At 43.5% G+C, this 22,361-nt stretch overlaps 1 protein-coding gene across 1 annotated transcript; it reads left to right on the top strand.

Annotated features, from left to right (window-relative positions):
• RETREG3 (reticulophagy regulator family member 3) lies at nucleotides 1–21,906 on the top strand. Its single transcript, XM_025861738.2, has 9 exons — nucleotides 1–318; nucleotides 12,608–12,714; nucleotides 14,464–14,494; nucleotides 15,432–15,558; nucleotides 16,201–16,285; nucleotides 17,093–17,230; nucleotides 18,498–18,580; nucleotides 19,195–19,327; nucleotides 19,749–21,906. Exons 1-9 carry the CDS (start codon nucleotides 80–82, stop codon nucleotides 20,204–20,206), a joined length of 1,401 nt encoding a protein of 466 aa, XP_025717523.1. The 5' UTR covers nucleotides 1–79; the 3' UTR covers nucleotides 20,207–21,906.
• The last annotated feature ends 455 nt before the right edge of the window (nucleotides 21,907–22,361 follow it).

Here is a 22,361-nt window from a genome sequence, read left to right as displayed (position 1 = left end):
CGAATCGCGCGTCTGCGCACTTGGTGTTTATTGTGACCGTCGGGCCGCGGCCCCGGATGTTGTGGCTGCTGGGGGGGAGATGGCGGAGGTAGAGGGGGTGGCCGCGGCCCCAGGCCCAGCCTCGGGGCCGACTCTCAGGGGCCGCCGCGCTATGTCAGGCTCTTGGGAGCGAGACCAGCAGGTTGAGGCGGCGCAGCGGGCCCTGGTGGAGGTGCTGGGGCCTTACGAGCCTCTGCTGAGCCGGGTGCAGGCAGCCCTGGTGTGGGAGCGGCCAGCCAGGAGCGCCCTGTGGTGCCTGGGGCTGAACGCGGCTTTCTGGTGAGAGAACTGGACCCTCGGAAACCCTCCCAGTCGCGAATTCGTCAGGTTTTTCTAGGGCTCTGCCTCTCGCCTCCCCTGTTTTCTTCGCTGCGTTGGCTCCTTACAGTATCTGCCTAATTTTGCCTCACCTCCTTCCACTCCATCCCGCCTGCAGGCTTTGACACCGCAGTTCTCCCCAGGGCCCTCCAGTTATCGTCCCTGCTTTACCTGCTCCCGCAGCCTCACCCCGTACATACTGCAGGAGCTTCTGGTAACATCTTGAGCCGCTCGCAGTGTGCGAGGGCGCCTCATTTTGGCTTAGGGAAGGCTGTGTCACTTAAGGCCATCACTTCCCGTCTCTTGTTTGCTCAAATGTGATTTGAAGATCATCCCCTCGAGCTCTGATTTTAGTAGTTGTTATTGGGGTAGATGCATGAGGCTTGAGATGTTGCAAAGGTATCTTAGGTGCGATAAAACAAGCTTGAGTGATCTGAATTAGCACGTCAGATAGCCTTTCTTCTGCTCAAGGAAGTTTGTGAAGACTGAGCGTCAATGAGAGTCTCCAAAGCTGCAACTTGAAAGAAAATTACAAGCTTTTGAAGAACAGTTATGAAATAGTGATAGTGAGATTTCACCCGTTTCAAAGCCACCTATGATTGCAACTCCTCCCTGTTCCAAGGAATTAGAGATTCATCCTTAGGCACGGTTTTTAGGCAGGGAAATTGAGGATGCCTAAAAGCGTGTGTGAGTTTTTCTCAGCTGGAAAAGTGAGGCTATAAATATGCTTTAAGAGTCTGTGTGTCATGTTTTGTGAAATGGAACTGCTGCTTCTCAGTTGTCATGACCTAAGGTGGACATAGGTCTTCATACGATCTGCTGAGCATACTTTGGAATTATTCATAACTAGGAAAGGATTATCCACTGAATTCCAAGGGAACTGAAGTATTGGGTGGGGTGTCTACAGCTGAATGAAATAAACCTATTCTGGATGAGTCTGCAATGGAACAAAACATGTATTTCCAAAGAAAATTTGTTTTTGCTAAAAATACTTTTTCTCCTAAAATTCTTGGTTTTAAAACCAACACATTTATTATCTTTTGTCTGAAAGATTTTCGGTGAACTGGAGCACAACAATTTCAAATTCATTGACAGACACAGTGTTCAGCTGTTACTCCTCGGAGTGTCGGAGAAGTCTCTGGCATTAGTTGCTTCCAGAGACTTCAGCAAACTTGGTGATAAAGTTTTCCAGCAGCATTCTTCATTTATTTTTGGTAGTGCTTCTTTGATCTCTAGGCCTACTTCCTTTCCTGTTCCTCTCTGTCAGAAACCTTTCACTGTAGCACCTCAATGAAGAGCGTTTTCCAAAATGATCCTCTCTTCCTTTCCCACCTCCCCCATCACAACCCCTAACCCCAAACCGTCCAATCAAAACTTCTTTTTTACCTACATTGAGATTGTACTCCTAGGGAAAAAAAACTGGTCCTCAATAAACCAGTTTGGATCAAAGTGTGAGTGACTGATATATAAAAACTTCATCAGGATTTAAATGAATAATGAAACCAAGGGTGTGTTAATACAAATGAATCAGTAGCATGTATGTTATTTCTGGGGGGACTTTCCATATGCCTCTTGCCTGAGAGACTTTTGAAGCAGAATGTGGATTTGAGGTCCAAACATAAGCTGCTCCTACTGAGGCACATCTTTAAATGTTGCAGTTAGCTTTAATTTGCTGGCCCTCAACAGTGTATGCTGAAGTTTACTAATATGCTATGTTTAGAATCTCACTCAGCTCCCCTCTTCTTACTCTTGGTCTCACAAGGCTTTAGCCTTGTGATTGGTCTTTATCTCTGGCATTTCCTGGTAGCTTGCCTACTGTGTATCCAGAATATGGTTGTTACATTCCCATCCGTCTTGAAGTAGGTGAAGAGCTACAGCAAAAGGAAGGTGTGACCCTTGAGACTCTTGTACTCTATGGAGAGAGGACTCATACCCATGAAGGCTCCAGAGTGACAGCTAATGTAGTTTGGAATGGCAGGTGACAGGATTGTTTTAGGAAATGAGCTTCCTTGGGAGGCAGTTTGAGGTTTAAAATGAAGACTAGACTTAACATTCTAGTAGCATCATGTTGTAGATGTGTATTGACATTTCAGTTAGGAATGTCAAAGAGTACCTGTTTAGTTCTCGGACATTATAATTACGTAGAAATTGCGTGAGGATCATTGGCTTTTTTTCCTTATTTGTTTTAAATAATGATACATCATTAACTGAGATGTTTTATACATTTTGAGGTATTAGAAGGTTGAATAGGAGTACAAAAAAATCACCAGAGTTCAGGTAGGTAGTTCTTAACTTTTTTTTTTTTTAAAGATATTTATTTGAGAGAGAGAATGAGAGAGAGAGAGCACATGAGAGGGGGGAGGGTCAGAGGGAGAAGCAGACCCCCTGCGGAGCAGGGAGCCCAATGCGGGACTCGATCCTGGGACTCGATCCTGGGACTCCAGGATCATGACCTGAGCCGAAGGCAGTCGCTTAACCAACCGAGCCACCCAGGCTCCCGGTAGTTCTTAACTTTCAATAATACGTATTCTCAGTCAAGGTTTTTCTGTGCCTGTGAACGTGCCGTCTTACATCTTAATAAACAAAACAAAAACAACAACAACACAAAAGAGAGAGATGTATAGCCTTGCTGTAGTATTTCAGAGCTTTTTTGTTTTTTCTTTCCTTCAGGTTCCAGAGCAGTTATAGCTATTATGTCAGAAATCTTCCAGTCTGTATTGCTTCTAGTCATACGTTATTATCTCTAGGATAATAACAGAAATGTCAGCCCTTCCTTTCCAGTAGCTTGTGTTTTCATTAGCCTCAACACCACCTGTAAATGAGTGATTTGGGGGAAGAATATCTGAGTCAGCAAGTGTATCCTCACAGGTTCAGAAAAGAACAGGTTGGAGTAACCTGCTGGTTTAACTCCGACCTAGCAGATCAGGGGTGCTGCACCAAGGAGCCCTGGAGATGTGTGTGTGTTCTAAGCCCTCCCCCTTCTATGAAGAGCAATGCATGATTCAAGTAGGGTTAGATAACTCTGGAGCTCCTTTCCAGTTTTTAACATTCTAGGATTCTAGACAGTCTTATTAGGGATATTGCTTTAGAGCAATCACAAGCTGATGCCCTGTTGAGATCTGCTTTGACAGTCACTTGTCTGAATTAACCATCCTATATTCTAGGGGATATTGCGGAATCTGTTGTTTCCATGATTAAAAAATACAGATGTGGGGCGCCTTGGTGTCTCAGTCAGTTAAGCAGCTGCTTTTGGCTCAGGTCATGATCCCAGGGTCCCACGTCAGGCTCCCTGCTCAGTGGAGAGTCTGCTTCCCCCTCTCTCTCTGCCTGCCTCTCTGCCTATTTGTGCTCTCTATCTCTCTGTCAAATAAATAAATAAAATAAAATAAAAATAAAACAGATGTTCTCTCTCCCCCCAAAAGCGCCAAATAAAAAAATGACTGAGAAGTGACTAAAGGTACAGCAATTCTGATTTAAAAGGTTAGAATGTGAGTGAAGAACAATAGTGAGGAACAGGAAATGGAAGGCAGGGCCCATTTAAGTAGAGACGTTTGTTCTGTGAGAAAAATTTACACATCAAATTGCAGATGCAATGTATTGAGCACATGTTTCTAATGCTAGTCTCTGGAAGGTTCTTGTTGCTTTGGGTAGCCAGGGAGACTCCCAAGGATGCCTTGGCTTACTTTTTTTTGTCTCCCTTTCGCCATCAGTTTTTATCTATCCTAATTATAAGGTTGGGTGCTTTCTGTCCATTAACATAAAGTAGGTGTTTAGCAGCTAGCTGGCTTCATTTCTGGTTTTGTGTAAGCAACAACGATCACTACATTATGTGGGTTGGGTTAATTTTTTTCATTCTCATTTACCAGTGACTGGCTCATTAACCAGATGGCCGTAAGTGCTGTACAATAATGGGCTTTTTGTCCCTATAGGATGGGAGGCTTTGTTCTGAAGTGCCAGTGAGACAAGCTTACTCTGTAATAACAAAGGAACCCAGAAATAGTATCTTCTTTGAAGATAGACGTATCCTCTTTATTTTGTTTATGATTATAGCATAAACTTTATGATTATTAGCAAACTCTAATTTACCTGTACTAATAATGAGGATCCATGGTATAGTTAACCTCAAAAAAGTTAAGTTTTGGAGTTTCTCATGATTTTTCTGGAAACCACGTTTTTCAAGGAATATTTTATTTAGACTGATAATTGGATTTTAACCCCTAATAAAGGGGATGGAAAGTTTACAAAAGGACAAGGGAAAAAAAGCAGAAAGTAATGAATTGATGGATATATAACATTTCACTCTCATTAGTAGTAAAAAATTTTAATGTAAATGGCAATGAGTTACTAATTTCTGCTTATTAGGGTTTTTTTATTTTTTTATTTAAAAAATTTTTTTAGATTTATTTATCGTTAGAGAGTGAGGGAGAGAGAGATCCAGGACCCTGGGATCATGACCTGAGCTGAAGGCAAATGTTTAACTGACTGAGCCACCGGGTGTCCCTATTAGGTTTTTTTAAATGGTAGTATTTAATTCTGGGGAAAATATGTAAAAACTGGCATATGGTTGTTAGCAACATAAACTGGACAATCTTTCTGGAAAGTAATTCGGCAACATGTATTAAGACACTTAAAAAGTTAGTATCTTGGGGTGCCTGGGTGGCTCAGTCAGTTAAGCAACCAACTCTTGATTTCGGTTCTGGTCATGATCTCCCGGTTGTGAAATCGAGCCCTATGTTGGGCTCCGTGCTGGGTGTGGAGCCTGCTTGGGATTTTCCCTCTCACTCTGCCCCCCCCTTTTAAAAAATAAAAGTATCTTTTCAGGGACTGGGGGAAAATGGGGAATGATTCCTAAAGGTGGGTTTCCTTTTGGGATAATGAAAATGTTCTAAATTAGATAATGGTGATAGTTGCACAACTCTGTGAATATATTAAAAACCATTGAATTAGTTTAAAAGGGTGAATTTTACGGTATGCGAACTGTATCTCAGTAACAAAAGTCAGTGCCTTTTGACTCAGTAATTCCACTTAAAGTAGTTAATCATGAGGACAAAGATACATGCTCAGTGATATATAGTTCAGCTTTTTTATGTCAAAAATTGGGGACATATTAGGGAAAGATTTAACACTAATTGTGTATATGTACAATATCATTTTAGAAGTTTATGATGTTTTTCTGGTGATACAGGAAAACAAAGCTATGTATTGTTAAATGAAGAAGGAGGTTTTTATATGTGGAATGTTTATATGTGAATTTTTTTAAATGAAGTGAATAATATCTATTCACATTTGGGGGCGTGTACGTGGATAAGGGACCATTTTTATTTTTTTTATTTATTTATTTTTTTAAAGATCTTATTTATTCATGACAGAGAGAGAGAGAGAGGCAGAGGGAGAAGCAGGCTCCCAAGGAGCAGGGAGCCCGATGCAGGACTCGATCCCAGGACCCTGGGATCATGACCTGAACCGAAGGCAGACACTTAACCATCTGAGCCACCCAGGCGCTCCTTTATTTATTTATTTTTAAAAAGATTTTATTTATTCATTTGAGAGAGACAGAGACAGAGAGAGCACAAGCAGGGGGAGAGGCAGAGGAAGAGGGAGAAGCAGGCTCCCTGCTGAGCTGGGAGCCCGATGTGGGGCTCGATCCCAGGACCTGGAGATCATGACCTGAGCTGAAGGCAGACGCTTAACCATCTGAACCACCCAGGCGCCCTTTTATTTTTTTTTTAATTAAAAAAAATTTTTTTAAATTTTTTTAATTAAAAAAAATTTTTTTAAAGATTTTATTTATTTGAGAGCGAGAGAGAAACAGCATGAGAGGGGAGAGGGTCAGAGGGAGAAGCAGGCTCCCTGCTGAGCCGGGAGCCCGATGTGGGACTTGATCCCAGGATCATGACCTGAGCCAAAGGCAGTTGCTTAACCAACTGAGCCACCCAGGCGCCCTTTAAAATTATTTTTTTAAGATTACTTATTTGAGAGAGAGCAGGGGGAGGGGCAGAGGGAGAGAAGAGAGAGAATCTCAAGCCAACTCCATGCTGAATGTGGAGCCCAACACGGGGCTTGATCCCACCACCCTGAGATGACCTGAGCCGAAACCAAGAGTTGGACCCTCAACCATTGAGCCACCCCACCGCCCCAAAGGGCCATTTTAAAAAATGTTTTCTTTTTCTTTTTTTTTTTTTAAAGATTTTATTTATTTATTTGACAGAGAGAGACACAGCGAGAGAGGGAACACAAGCAGGGGGCGTGGGAGAGGGAGAAGCAGGCTTCCCGCAGAGCAGGGAGCCCGATGTGGGGCTTGATCCCAGGATCCTGGGATCATGACCTGAGCTGAAGGCAGACGCTTAATGACTGAGCCACCCAGGCACCTCCTAAAAATGTTTTCTTATGTAAAATTTAAAACATATACATAAGTAGACAGAATAATAATATGTACTACCATGTATCTAGCTTTAAAATTCTTCAATTCATGGCCAATTTTGTGTCTTCTGTACCTCAGTTCTTTTTTTTACCTCTTCCTTTATTGTTTTGAGGCAAATCCCAGGGGTCTTTTAATGTAATCTGTATTTTAGAATGTGACTCTCTGAAAAATAAAGACTTCAAAAAAAAAAAACAGTGCCATTATCACATGCAAAAAATTAATGATTCCAGTCAGTGTTAAATTTCCAATTTTTTCATAAATATTATTTGTGTTTTGGGGCACTTGGCTGGCTCAGTCAATAGAGCATATGACTCTTGAGCTCGGGGTTGGTGAGTTCAAGCCCCACACTGGGTGTAGAGCTTACTTTTTAAAAAAAGATTTAAATATTTGTTTTTTAAAATTGGGGGCGCCTGAGTGGCTCAGTCGTTAAGCGGTCTGCCTTCGGCTCAGGTCATGATTCCAGGGTCCTGGGATCAAGCCCCACATCGGGCTCCCTGCTCAGCGGGAAGCCTGCTTCTCCCTCTCCCACTCCCCCTGCTTGTGTTCCCTCTCTCACTGTGTCTCTCTCTGTCAAATAAATAAATAAAATCTTTAAAAAAAATAAAAATAAAATTGTTTGTTTGGGGGGCACCTGGGTGGCTCAGTCAGTTAAGCGTCTGACTTGATTTTGGCTCAGATCATGATCTCAGGGTCATGGGATGGAGCCCCTCGTTGGGGTCTGTGCTGGGGGCGTGGAGCCTGCTTGGGATTCTCTCTCTCTGCCCCTCCCCCCCCAAAAAATAAATAAATAAAATAAAAAATAAAATAGTTTGGGTTAGGATCCAAATGAAGTCCATATACTGTGGTTTGTTTTTTTACATATTTTACACTGTTGGTTCCCCTTCAGTCTTTTTTCCTCTGTCATTTGTTGGTTGAAGAAACCAGTTTGTCATATAAAGTGTTCCACAGACTAGATTTTGCTTACTGCATCCCTGTGCACATTCGCCATGTGCTCTGTATTTCCTGTAAATTGGTAATTGGATCTAGAGTCTTGATCAGATTCAGGTTCAAGAAAAAAAAAATTTTTTTTTTTTGGTAAGACTGTTTCATAGATGATGTACTAATTTCATTTTTAATTTCATCTGTAATTATCACTTAAAATTTCTAAACTTTCTCCAGTAAACATGGTTGCCTTTACGAATAAGAAAAAAATACATCATTAAGAAAGAATAGATTGTGAGCCCCCAGTGGGTAAAAAGAGTAATGGGCTATGGGCAATCCCCAAATTGAACAATTCACACGTGAATATTCAGAATTGACTGCATTTGCAGTTGTTTTTGTTAAGTTGGGAAAATTTTATGCTGATTTTAGTTGCTGAAAAATGTTTCACATATTGTCTTATCAAACTCATACACTGTTATATCTGCATGTGAATTTTTTGGCCTGGATGAATAGACATTGCAGGACAAACCAGTCCAGGAGAGTTCTTCTTATTTTTCATCCATCCTTTACCTGTACCAATCTCAAAAGTACTTTATCTTCAGTTATGTCCTGTCTTTTTTTTTTTAAGATTCTATTTATTTATTTTTGAGAGAGAAAGAGCATGAGCCAGGGGAGAGAGGGAGGGAGCCGACTCCCCGCTGAGCAGGGAGCTCAATGTGGGACTTGATCCCAGGACTCTGGGATCATGACTGAGCCAAAGGCAGGTGCTTACCGACTGAGCCACCCAGTCGTCCCCAATTATGTCTTGTCTTTGCACATAGTTGCAGAGTTTTCGTACAGGTAGGCTTCCAGGTTACGTCTGTAAAATGATAAGCATTGATGTGACTTCTTTTCACATGGTCCATGTCTTACTCTTCTGAACTTTTTCTCAAAACACTAATCTGAGATGGATATTCCGTTTTTGTTTAGGGTTTTAGCATTGAGGAAGGAAAGAAGCACATGCTTATCCATATTTTATGTTTGACGGTCAGACCTCTAAGAGAACATTGATGCTAATTTTCTGGTTACCTTGCAGGGGTCAACTGCAATGTGTTGAGGTGATCTTTCCATTAATTAAGTTTTTACCTATATGGAAGAAACTATTTTCCCAAGAAACGTTATTTTACACTACACAGAAAAACTTCTTCTGAGCTTCCTACACTGGCTTATTCAAGAAAAAAGATAAATCTGTTCCTAAAATTAATTTAAGGACTAGGATTAATCTTGTTCAAGAAGATGTTCGCAGTTTTAGCCTTCATGACCCCAAAAATACAGCCTTTGTAAAACTCTTTACCGTATCACCTTTATCTGCAGAGTAAAATCTAATAAGCCTGTCATAAAAGGCCCTTCATGATCTGACTCCTGCCTCTCTCCCTATATCCATCCCCTCCTTGTGTTCTGTGGGTTTCGGTTCTATCAGAACTGCTTGTCATTCTTGAAATATGTCACACCAGCTGGCTGTTCTCCCTGAGTGTCCTCTCCTCCTTCCCCACATCCTTTTGTCCTGTTTTCTTAGCATTGATCTTTTTTTTAAATTTTATTATTTCAGTTATCTCTACACCCAGCGCGGGGCTTAAACCCACAACCCGAGATGAAGAGTCACACATTCCACTGACTGAGCCAGTCAGGCGCCCCATTCTTACCATTTATCTTTTAAATTCCAGCTTAGATGTCCTCTTTGTTATTGTCACCTTGTCACGTTATATTGCAAACACAGATAGACACATAAATACACGTGAGAGTAAGGTCCATGTCTTACTCTGTCCTGTAACTGGGCTGCTCACCTTAGGCCTCCACATAAAATGGGCACTCAATAGGTAATTTGTTGGATTGAGTTGAAGCATAGGTGGGAATTGTAACAGGCTACTAAAACAAAATAGTTCAGATCTTGGAGAAACAGTATTTTCACTGCCATCGTTTTTGGCAAATCAGCCTTTCTTAGGAGAGCTTAATATCCTTTCCCTACCCCAGTTCATATTTGTGTTAGTAATTATGATCTGGGAAGTGGAGATTGCAGACAGTCTGGATTGCCTCCCCAGGGAGCCCTTTCGAGAACTCTGGAGAAAACAGTGGCGGTGCCTCATCCTCCTGCTGCTGGGACAGAGAAGCAGCCGTGCTAGGGAGCAAGAAGCTCTAGAGCCCTTATCCTTGTCTTGTTAAATTGGCTTGTTTGTTGGGATGATGAACTGGCCTTGGAGAAAAGATTAATGACCCGGGGCAGCTCTAGAGGCTTATTTTTGTAAAGCTACTTTCATTCTTTAATCTCAACTATAATTACAGTGTCCTTTAAGTGGTGGGGTGGAAAAATTGAAATAGGGTTATCATCGGTGACTAGATTTTTAAGTTCTTGTTTCCTTCCATCATTCTTTGTGTAGTTTTAAAAATAACATGGATTCATGTTTATTGAAAACACGTTATAAAAATGTCTAGAAACAAAAATTACAGTTCCTCTGCCAATCCCTGCATATGTAGATATATTCATATATACACACAGATAAAGCTTTTTTTTTCTTTATAAGGATCATACTCTAGTATTGTTCTGTATGTCAAGCATTTAGGTCGTGTGTTCAGTTGAAAAGAGAAGAGGTCATTTGTAACCAAACCTTGTCATTCTTACCTTTGTTTGATAAATTGCTGTGATAATAGCTAATAACACTTAAAATTGAATAGAACTGTGTGTTAGGCTTGTATTTTTTTCCTCTTTTTAGCAAGATGAATGATATTTTTATAGGCAATTACATATGTTATGTCTAATACCTACAACAATCCTGCAGGTTTTGTTATTGTTACCACTACATATAGATGAAGAAACTGAGGTTTTAAAGAGGCTAAGCTAATTTATTCAAGGTCACATGACTAAGAGTGGGCGGTCAGAGAATCAGACTCAAGCCAATCTGACTTTAAAAGCCGTGCCTTACTGCCCTGCTGAACAACCTGCGGGGAGGGCTAGTGGTGATGTTTTCCCTGATCTGTTGCAAATTAGTACTTTTGTAAAATACAATATAAATGAGTTACTAGAAAAATTAAGTTTAAAAAGGGACAGAAAATACAAACCCAAATGTGTTCTTAGATTCAAAATTACTTGATCAAATTGCCGTAAAAATTTCTAAATGTTTACTGTAAATTTTATACTGACTTCCTCACAGACTGACAGAGTCAGCTAATTTGATAGCGTTTTACAGGATCCCATGGAAGGAGAAAAAAGGGAAGGAGGGAGACCTGATAGGAAACAGACTGGCAGACTGGCAGTCAGTGGGCCCACACTGGACTACAGGTACTGAGAGGCACTGCTTTAGAGGCCGTAGGTTGGTGTAGTAGAAAGTCTCATAGAACTAGTTCTTTTAGGGACACCTGGGTGGTTCAGTTGGTTAAGCGTTTGTCTTCGGCTCAGATCATGATCCCAGGGTCCTGGGGTCAAGTCCCACTGAGCAAGGAGCCTGCTTCTCCCTCTACCTGCTGCTCCCCCTTGTGAGCTCTCTCTCTTTCTCTCTCTCTCTCTGACAAGTAAATAAATCTTAAAAAAAAACAAACAAAAACTAGTTTTTTTAATGTGGTTTTTTTTTTCCACTTTTTGTGAGAGATTTTAAATATTAGAATTTATCATGGTCATTCTTGTTTTTTCTTTTTTTTTTTAAGATTTTATTGATTTATTTGACAGAGAGAGAGAGAGAGCAGGAGCAGGAAGAGAGGCAGAGAGAGAGAAGCAGGCTTCCCGCCGAGTAGGGAGCCCAACACCCAGGACCCTGGGATCATGACCTGAGCCGAAGGCAGACGCTTAACGACTGAGCCACCCAGGCGCCCCTTGTTTCATCTTCTTTCATACCCTTTCCCTTGCCAAACTATATTATTTTGACATAAATCCCAGATATCTCATCATTTTGTTCTTAAATATTTTAGTATCTTTTAAAAAATAAGGACTCTTAAGCAACATATTTTCCATGACATTGTCACACCTAAAAAATAAACAATAATTCCCTAATATCTTCTGTATGTATTCAGATTTCCCAGATTTTTTATAAATATCTATTTGTGGTTGATTCCTTCAAATAAGAACTAACTTTTCCTTAACATAACAAAATAAAAAAAAATAAAAAAACTTTTCCTTCATTCTGTTATTGTGACATTACATTTATTGGGTTTTATGTGTTGAACTACCCTTGTATTCCTGAAATTAATCCTTTGACTATGTTGCTGAATTCAGTTTGCTAGTGTTTTATTGAGGATTTTTGCATCTGTGTTCATAAGGGATGTAGGGCTATAGTTTTCTTGTAGTGTCTTTGTCTGGCTTTGGTATCAGAGTAATGCTGGCCTCATAAAATCAATCAAGAAACATTGCCTCTTCAATTTTTTTTTGGAAATGGTTAAGAAATATTGGTGTTGATTCTGAAGAACTGGCTTTTAAGATGTAGCTTCAGTGCTAACTTTCTGTTAACCTTGACCAAATCATTTTACTACTTTGGACCTAAGTTCCTCCATCTGTAAAAGGATATCTAATTGAATTATATGCTTTTTAACACATCTCTGTTAGTTTGTTGCCCTACACAAGGGTCTAATTTGGTAGAAAGATGTTTGCTTTCATCATCATAAGTTGTTATCAGGAATGAATTTCTCCCTGAAATTAATAGAATTGTAGACTTGAAAGTAGAAAGGGGCTTTAAGAGGTTATTTGATTTAGTCCTCTGCCTTTACAGAAGCAAATTATTATCTCTGCCCCAAAGGTAAAGTAGCTGATATTCAGAAAGTTTAAGTGACTTTCCTAAGGTATGTAACTAGGACTTAAGTCTGTTTACCAGAGCGTGAATTATACAGATGGTCCTTTCTGAAATTAGCTTAGTTGGATAATAATCTTTTGTTTTTCCTTCTCTGTAGGTTCTTTGCACTGACATCCCTTCGTCTTGTGTTTCTACTTGCATTCAGCTCAATGATCATTGTATGTATAGATCAATGGAAGAACAAAATCTGGCCTGAAATAAAAGGTGAGTTTGATAGCATTTAGAAGAATCTGAACTGGAAATGGTCTTTCCTTTAATTTTTACCTTTAGTTTTGGGGTTTCATGAGGGAGTATATAGAACTGGGAATATCTTTTGATGTCTGAATTGTTGCTTTAGGAGACACTTGAAGGGCTGGGGCTCCATCTGTAGTTCCTTAGAGCTTTGTTCCACCCTTCCCATTGTTATTAAGCTCAGGAAATCTGTATCCACCACCTGAGATATTCTTGCCCTCATAATTGGCCGGAGGAATAAGTAGTCCTCAAGTTAAAAAAAAAAAAATTATCATTGGATACTGCATCTTTACTGAGACAGTATCAGTGGGCCTCTCAGGGATTTCTTTTAAATTGTTTATTTACAAAGCACTAAGCTAAGCATTGTGACTTATATAAAGTACTCTAAGATATGGTTCCTTTTCTCAAAGATTATACATATGTAAACAAAAGACAGATGACAGTTACAGAACAGTACCAGAGATGTCACTGTGCAGTATGTGATCGGTATGTTTGTCATGTATTTTGGCCCTGGCTCAGGCCTTGAATGAAGCAAGAGATTTGAACAGGTGAAGAGAAAAGTGTGTTTCTAGAGAGGGGCTAGTAGTTTGATTAGTCTGAGAAACCAGAAGCTGCAAAGCATCTCCTGAGAGCAGGGAATTAGTCACTTTCACCAGAATGAAGAGGTCATTATAAAAGGAGTGCTAGGAGATAGAACTGAAAATATGTTGGGATTAGATTTTACAAGGCTTTCAAGTTAGGCCTAGAAGTTTAGACTTTATCCTACAGGTAGTGGGTGGTCATTGAACATTTTTTTTATTAGAGCTAGATGCTGAGATGATATTAAAGATTAATTTGATAGCATTTTACAGGATCCCATGGAAGGAGAAAAAGGGGAAGGAGGGAGACCTGATAAGAAACTATGGCTGTATCTGTGTGAGAAGTAGTCAGAGAGGTATTCCTAGAAACAAACCATGGGTGCCTGGGAAGAAGGAAGACACATGAAGACTGGTAAATAGGGGGTTAGAAGAGTAAGGGATAAAAGCCAACCGTGGGAGTTCAAAGCTAGGAGACTAGGAGAATGGCATTCCAGGTAGCAGATACAGTAGCGTCAGGCTGGGGAGGCAGTTTGGGTGGGGGTTGAAAGCGAGGAAAATTGATGTATGTTTTTGACATGTTAATTGTGAAGTATTGGCAGGATATTTACACCAGAGTATACAGCTTTTAAATGCATTCCCATCCTATTTTGCAGAGACTTTAAGGAATCATGTAGTTCATTCACTGGTCTTATGGCTGGTGAATGTCAAAAGACTTGACATCATTCACTGTAGTTAATGGGTCTCTTTTCAAAGAGAAAAGGCAGATTTCTGGGGTTGGAGTGGTTATAACATGCCTCAGTAACCTGGTGCACGTTGATGTGTGTGAACAACCAAGACACACTTGAGGGGTGGGATGGATCATTTTTCATGTGCACCTTGGCTCTTGGTTGTAGTAAGTAGAAGGGGCCCTGATGCTCCATTTGGATCCCCTCAGCCGTCCCCTGGAGAAATGAGCAGGCATCAGCCATCCTCCCCGTGTCTGCAGTTCCCTAACTCTGTCAGTATAACATGGTGTCTCCTTTTTATTGGCTATTACTATTTTCCCCACACCTATTAAAACTCAAGCTGTCAGACCAACAGCCTAACATTTTTATGTTTAGTTTTCCCTACCAACTAATGCTGGTTGTTTGTTTTAATATTGTAGTGCCAAGACCCGACGCATTAGACAATGAGAGGTATGGAACACTAATTAAATCCCTTTTTGTTGCTCTGATTGATTCTTTTGTTGTAATATTCTGGTTACATGTTGTTAACCCCATGTTATGGATACAGAGTATGAGCTGAGAACCTAGTCTTTTCCAAATAATCATCTTAACAAACCCTAAAGTTCAGGCAGCAGTTTGTTGAGAATGGCTAGTGTCCAGTTCCTAATAACAAGAAAAGTTTCTGAAAAAGAAGCATTATAGTGCCCCATAACCTGATATGCCAGGGAGTTAACTGCATTTTTTAGCCCTACTGTAAAAACTTAGAGGCAGCTTATTTCATTTGTCTCCTGGCTTTTATACCAGGTCATTTAGTGTTTTCTGTGACCTCTGGCTTTTTAAAAAGTTCCTGGTCAGAAAACACATTGGTTCCTGGCATCAGCAAGCCAAAGATTCCTCTTGTGTCTTACAGTTCCTGCTTCATTTCTCAGTTCATTCATCCCATATGTTTGATCCAAGGAATTTCCTCTGCTATGGTTTATTTTGCTTTTGCTGAATTTACTTTCTCTCTGAGGGACACACCTACCACTGCCTCTCCTTCAGCAGCAGCAGCGTCAGACTGTGCTTTACTTTTATCCCTGAACTGCAATCACAGTGCACTGCAAAGGTCCGAGTGCAGGGAAGATGTTTCTAAGCACAAAGTGCCTTGGAGCTGGTGGCAGGTTTATACACGTGGATTGGGCGGCCTCCTCAGAGGGTGGAGTTGTCAGAACACATGTGCCCTCCTAGTCCCTAAATTCAAGTTTCAACCTGGTGAGACAAGAAAACTGTCCCGCTTCACCTCCAAAGCACCTCGGACTAGCCGCTCCCCAGCTGCAGTTGAATCCTCGAAGCACTGGCTGCCTACACAGCAAGATGAGGGGCTCCCTTGACACCCACCTTTCACAGCTCCCCCTTCTTTCTCCTGCAGCTGGGGCCTTGTGCACCCTCGGCTGCTCAGCGTGCCCGAGCTCTGCCACCGCGTGGCTGAAGTCTGGGTTAGTGGGACCATTTTCATAAGGAATCTTTTGCTTTTCAAAAAGCAAAACCCAGGCAAGGTAAGATTCTTCCCTTTTCACTTTCATTTCTGGCTTTGCAGTTCTGTTCCTGGTCAGCTGAAACAGTCCTTTGACTACAGAGCCTCATTCAAGAAAGGAAAGACCGTGCTGACTAGGGAGACAAAGGGAAGTTAGAGGAAGGGGCTTCTGACCAGCCACTAGGACTAAGGGAAAAGCTTGATGACTCCTTCTTTGGGTGCTTGCCTCTTAGATTGAGCCATCTTCCTGCCCCAAGATGGGAAAGAGAGCTTGCTTGTGTGCATTCTGTGTCATATTAAACATGTGGTAGGTTGTTGGGTTTTTTAAATTTTTTCTTTTTTTTTTTTGACTTAAAAAACCCACCACTAACACTTGCGTTCAGAGAGAATTTTTGGCTAAGCCTATGCAAACCATTTTCCCAATGGGAAAGGTGCAGCCCTGTTGGGTTAGCAAGGGAAAAGGAGTGTGAGTAGAATGGACATCCTCCTTTTCATCCCAGAGTCACCACAGGATGCAACAGAGGCTAGACACAGCTCTCATTCTGACCTGCCCACTCATAGGTCATAAAGAGTCATTTCAGTCACGTCTACACCTTATCCCTTGTCTGCACCCCAGTCTCCTGCCATGTAACAGAAACTTAATACTGTTCCCTGACTCCTCTAGTTCTGCTTGCTGAGCTGTGGGATACTGACCTTTTTTGCCGTCTTGGGCCGCTACATCCCTGGGCTCCTGCTATCCTACTTGATACGTAAGTATGGCACGTACCTCCCCCTGAGCTTCCCCATGCCTAGCTTTTCTAGCCACAGCTAACTCTGGGTCGAGGAAGAGGACTTTTATATTTTGGTTCACCAAGAAATAACCTTTTTTATATTTTCAGAACCTGTTTGGTGTCATGAAAATATCTTTCTTCTTGCCTATAACAGGCTCCCCACACATCAAGTCCTTTTCTTACCAAGTCAGCTTTAGAAATTGATGACGGTCCACTAACATATATTGCATTACCAACTATAAAGGACTGTCTGTCCCTATTTAGGAGGAAATTTTTAGAGTCAGTATATTGTGTAACAGCAGAACATAACTTTTAGGGGTTTCTCTACTAGATTCTGCTTATGCTGGAGCACTTCTTTTTCTCCTGGAGCACAGTGTTTTAAATTTAGTTACTTCCTATTGGCATGAACTTTTCGTGGGGCAGGAAAAACTGAGGAATTATGGCTGTGGCCAGCAGCTCACATGATTTGTTGTGTCGTTTCTGAGGCATTGTTACATCTTATTTATGGCTCAGTGACACCCAGATGCAAGTGACCACACCTCGTTCTGTCCTCGGTATGATCAGCAGCACACTCTACTGTGCACAGCCACGTAGGTGGCCACAGAAGTGTCTGCCCTCCCAAATCCCCTCATGTGGTACAGGAGACTAGTAAAGACCACCAGTAGAATGAAGCAGAACTGTTCCCCACCGAGTGTCTGGTCAGAGGACACATAGCAGAGGGACAGTCAGGACTGTTTCGTCCAGCCCCTTCTCCACTTTGTGACTATTTCCCACTGCTCCTCTCAGTTGTCACTGTCATGATGTGGCCCCTTGCTGTGTACCACCGACTGTGGGATCGAGCCTATGTACGGCTGAAGCCAGCTCTGCAGCGGCTGGACTTCAGTGTCCGTGGCTACATGATGTCCAAGCAGAGAGAGAGACAACGTAAGTGTCAAGGGGAGGCTTCCTTCTACTTCGGCAATTTGGGGAGGAGAAGGAAAAGCCCGTAGGTCTGACATAACGTGTAGGTCCTCGAAAGTGGGAGAGGTGGGATGGGGGGGGCATGTAGGAGGGTGGTAGGTAAAAGTGGTATCTTATTCCAGGGAAGTCTCTGCAGGCTTACCAATTTTTGCATTTGCAATTCTGGACACTCCCAAGTTGAATAAAAGTCAGACAGTGAAGATATCCCTACTGTTTGCTGTTTTTCATGAAGCACTTTCCGTGTGCCCAAGCACTGTGGTGGCAGCTCTGCATATTTTTGTTTATTTATTTTACTTTTTTTTTTCCAAAGATTTTATTTATTTATTTGACAGACAGAGACAGCGAGAGCAGGAACACGAGCAGGGGGAGTGGGAGAGGGAGAAGCAGGCTTCCCGCTGAGCAGGGAGCCCAATGCGGGACTCGATCCCAGGACCCTGGGATCATGACCTGAGCCGAAGGCAGATGCTTAACGACTGAGCCACCCAGGCGCCCCTTTACTTTTATTTTTATTTTATTAATGTGTATCTTATTTAACCTTGACAACCTTGAGAAAAGAAATTGAACTTTACAGTCAGTAAATAGCAACTCCTAAGCCAGGCCTCCTTTCACTACTGAAAGCTGCTTTCCAAAGGTGATACTTCATACTGCCTGAGAAGCCAGAAGGGTGCTAGCTCAAGACCGTCCAACACACGAATGACAGTTGTGTGAACTTTCTCCTCCCTTCTGTGGGCTGGTCAGATTGGGTGTTTCATTAAGCCCTAGCCTTCCAAGAGCCCTGCACGTGGTCATCAAGGCCCAGCTCCCCCTGGCACAGCCGGCTAAATAGTATCAGTCCTCAAAAGCCTGATTTAACCAAGGTGGGGCATCTCCCTTTGCCCTCTCTATGGAGCATCCACTTCCCGCTTAACATCCTGTCTGCCCCTAGCCTATCCTGCGAGTTGTTGATCATCTGACCAGAACAAAAATGTAGAGGGGCTGGTGGAAGAGAGGCATCTGAAGAGAGAGCTTTCTCTTCTGTGTTACCAGCTTATCTTGCCACTTAGGCTCAGCAGCCCCACCCTCAGGCATTGGTGGTGTTTTTGTTTTTTTTTCCAGGCATTGTAATGTAGGCTTCAGGCCATATTCTGAGGGTTCATTCTCTTATATTCTGATTTTATGCCTTTGAAGTCTGAGGCGGGTAGGGTTTTTTGCTGAAGGGAAGGCGTCAAGGCCTTCTGCTCTTCCCACACAGTGCGCCGCAGAGCTCTACACCCAGAGCGTGCCTTGGACAACCACAGTGACAGTGAAGAAGAGCTTGCTGCCTTCTGTCCTCAGGTATCTTGGGTGTGGGAAGTACACCACTGGCTAGTGTTCTTTTAGCAACCTTGAACCATATGGTACCTCACATTTAGGCAGTAAGTAGGTTTTCAAGCTTATTACGGGTGCTCCAAGGCCCCACCCTCCCCTTGCCCCCCAAGAGCAGTAAGGAGAGAAGCTAGTGTTACATTGGGACTGTGTGCGTAGATCTCAATTTGAGCCTGGTGACCAGCACACCCTCTTCCATGTCTCCTTTTAACCCCTACCGTCATGGCAGAACTTCTGGAACTGGCGTGATCGTCTTTTAAACAGCCCAGCCTACCTTATGTTGGGCAGTATGTCTTCCTGGCCACCTGTGCAAAGTAATCCCTGGATCAGTTATTTGCTTAAGAGTAAGTGGCTGGTTGACTCCCCAGACTGCTTTCCTTCTACTCAAGATTGATAAGTAAGGGTGTTTTCCTTGGGGGAGCAGACTAAAAGGGATCAAGATATTGACTAAAGTCCCCAGTCTTGTCTGGTTGCACTGCTGGCCACAGGCTAGCCTTTAGGGCCAGCTAATTAGTAGAGCTATCACTGGGGAACTGCACCTGTTCCTAATGGCATCATCTCTTGTTGGTCTTTTCTTTCCTAAGCTGGATGATTCTACTGTTGCCAGGGAATTGGCCATCACAGACTCTGAGCACTCAGATGCTGAGGTCTCCTGTACAGACAATGGCACATTCAATCTTTCACGGGGCCAAACACCTCTAACAGAAGGCTCTGAAGGTGAGGCGAACGGTGGACATGAGTTCATAATGGCCCTGTTGCTGCTTAGCTTCCCTGGGCAGAGAGGGTATTGCCCCCTCCTCTCCTGTTTTCTGAGGTGTGGATCAGGTGGTGGAGCAGCTTGGGGCGGGGCGGGGCGGGGTATGGCTTCGGCCTGGATTGCACTGCTGCTCTCCTTGAAATCCCTTGGGTTCTAGTCTCCTGTGGAGCACAGGAGAGGAACAGAAGGGATTTCTTTGGCCAGTAGAGATCTCATAGCAGTGTATAAGTGGAGGGGAAAGGCCGACCAGTGCTACAGGTTTTGCTTCACCCTGAGAAATTCAGGGTAGAAAAATCTGGTTACATGGAGCTGACTTTGTGGGTCTAGGGCACAGGAGTGCCAGGCTGTTGCCACATCTCAGACACCCCTCTATTTTCCCAGACCTAGACGGTCACAGTGATCCAGAAGAATCCTTTGCCAGAGATCTTCCAGACTTCCCTTCCATTAATGTGGATCCTGCTGGCCTGGATGATGAGGACGATACCAGCATTGGGATGCCTAGCTTGATGTACCGTTCCCCACCAGGGGCTGAGGGGCTCCAGAACCCCCCTGCCAGCCAGGAGGAGGCTGTACTGCCGGAGCTCCTGCTCGGTTCCCTGCCTGCAGGGTCCAACCTCACCAGCAACCTCGCCAGCCTCGTCTCCCAGGGCATGATCCACCTGGCCCTGTCGGGGGCCTCCCAGCCAGGCCCTTCTGGCCCGCCGCCCCGGAGAACAACAAGAGGCTTCCTCCGGGCCCCCAGTTCAGACCTCGACACTGATGCTGAGGGGGATGACTTTGAACTTCTGGACCAGTCGGAGCTGAATCAGCTGGACCCTGCCAGTTCTAGGAGCCACTGAGGCAGAGACTCCTTTTAGGGGTCACTGTGGTTTAGGTTTTTTTTCTCCCTATCCCACTTAAGGTGAAGGGGCAAGGGAAGAACCCAGGTCCCATCCACTGAATTACATAGGTTTGCTTGGTGGCCTGGTGGAAGCTCAGGCCTGCTGAGAGGATACTCACTCCCCTGCTACCAGCTGGACGCCCATTTCTGAGCTCAATCACTGTAGTGAGAGTGCTCCCCTGAGGGAGGCTTCTCTCCATCAGAATGGTACTTTGGGGAACACAGTAATCAGGGGTATTGGTTCCCCTTTGAGGGGGTTGCTGCTGTTTGCTTCTAGGTATGGGTGCTTGGGGGTCTCCCTCCCTTCATCACCTCCTTGGAGCTCCAAGTCAGGCAGCAGCTGGAAGAGTTAAATTGCCATCTTCCTCTTTTGCTAAGCCATGATTTGATTTGTCTTTTTCTAAGCACGTTTTTTGGTTCTGCAGAGCAGGCCTGCTCCCTCTGCGCTGGCCCATCCTCATTTCTTAAGACTTAACCTCCAATGCTCCAAAATAGTGCTTGTGAAATTTAAGAAATGTGAACATGATGTGGGGGTGGGCCTCTTCGACATTACCTTGGGCTGTGGGGTCAGCTGGCTGAGAGGGTGAGTGCCTCTCTATCTCCTGGTCTCATGGAATCTTCTGAAGCTGCCTGGTTATTTTTGGTGCTGCTAACCCCTGGCTCCATTTGACCATCAGCCTGAGCAACGAGCAAAGCAATACCATACCATATCCATTTCCGTGTTCCTGTTCCTTCCCCTGCTCCTCCTTTGGAGAAGCAATAATTGCATGGGGGATGTCAAAGTAGCACTTTACAAATGGCTCATTGGCATTCACCCCAGGAGCCACCAGCTCTTCTTGCACCAGCTCTTCTTACTTCCTGTTCAGTTCCTTTAATACTTTTATTTTCAACTGCTTCCCAACTTGGTGGGGCCTCTTTTAAGAATGAGCCTATTTAGCAAGAGTGTGTCTGTAGTCAGCAAAGACTTCTCCAAGGGGTATCTGTTCTGCCCCTAGAAAAATCATGTGAGACAAAAACTAAAAATGGTAATTCTAAACCTATGCCAGCCTACAGCCTCTCTTTGCCTCCCCAGAGCTCAGGCCAAACTCTTCTGTCCTCTTGCCCTCTGCATTAACCCTTTGCTGATCCTCAGGGACCACTCCCCCAACACCCCCATACCTGGGCAAGGGATGTTGGACAGAGCCCATTTTCATGTGCTGCAGGTGGGAGTGCGCTAACATGTTTGCTCTTGGTTGATGGAAAAGGTAGAGGCCATGAGTGAAAATTAAGAGAACAGAGAAGAGCTAGGTGCCTGTTTCATAGTCACTTGTGTGTGTGAAGGTTAGGGGTAAATGGTATCTCCCCACTTTACGGTTCTCAGACTTTGGACACCTTCTGTCTTCTCAGAGCCCAGATGTCTCACAGGTGAGCTCTGATGTGGGAAAAAACGGGAAGTGTGGAAGAGGAGGGGGTTTTGGTGTGTATGCATGGATGTGTTTAGCTTCAGGCCTTGGAAGTTGGCAAGAGGGAAGGAGGAGGGAGAGCAAAATCTTCAGAAGGTGTTTCTTGATCCTGGGGGATCCTGCTCTGAATCTCCTTAGTCCTCCACTGTGAACTGGGGTGGGGATGGGCGGGGTGGGTGGTGGTGCTGGGGAATAAATCTTGTATGAGAACAATCTTTTAAGAGACTGGTGTTGAATGGTGTTTTACCTATGATAGTCTTCTCTTCTTAATCTGAGATGTGATTCATCTGAGGTGACAGCCTCAGAAGAGGAAGCCCGTGTGAGGGACCCACCTGCCTGTCCCTATTTGTGACCTTTGTGATGGTCAGAACAAGTCACCAAATATGAGGCCACTTCCCTCCCCAGGAGAGCCCAGGCAGCACAACTGGCGCACTTGGCTGGCATCTAGCCTGCAGTCCCATCATTTTTAATTCTTTTTTATAAGTTTTTTTTAAGGTTATTTATTCATTTGAGACAGAGAGAGAGCATGAGCAGGGGGAGGGGCAGAGGGAGAAGCAGGCTCTCTGCTGAGCATTGGAAGCCTGATGTGGGACTAGATCCCAGGACCTTGGGATCATGATCTGAGCCGAAGGCAGAGGCTTAACCATCTGAGCCACCCAGGAGCACCCCTTT

This window comes from Callorhinus ursinus, unplaced genomic scaffold (assembly GCF_003265705.2).
Source record: "Callorhinus ursinus isolate GAN/ISIS: 27379988/994484 unplaced genomic scaffold, GSC_fseal_2.0 scaffold108, whole genome shotgun sequence".
Taxonomy (NCBI): Eukaryota; Metazoa; Chordata; class Mammalia; order Carnivora; family Otariidae; genus Callorhinus; species Callorhinus ursinus.
This window is presented reverse-complemented; position numbering and strand designations above follow the sequence as displayed.

Excerpts from the sequence above, each read along its gene's own strand:
- RETREG3 (XM_025861738.2), top strand. The coding sequence starts at position 80 with ATGGCGGAGGTAGAGGGGGTGGCCGCGGCCCCAGGCCCAGCCTCGGGG. Across the intron at positions 18,581-19,194 it reads TTGCTGCCTTCTGTCCTCAG|CTGGATGATTCTACTGTTGC; the intron begins GTATCTTGGGTG and ends TTCTTTCCTAAG. Across the intron at positions 19,328-19,748 it reads TCTAACAGAAGGCTCTGAAG|ACCTAGACGGTCACAGTGAT; the intron begins GTGAGGCGAACG and ends CTATTTTCCCAG.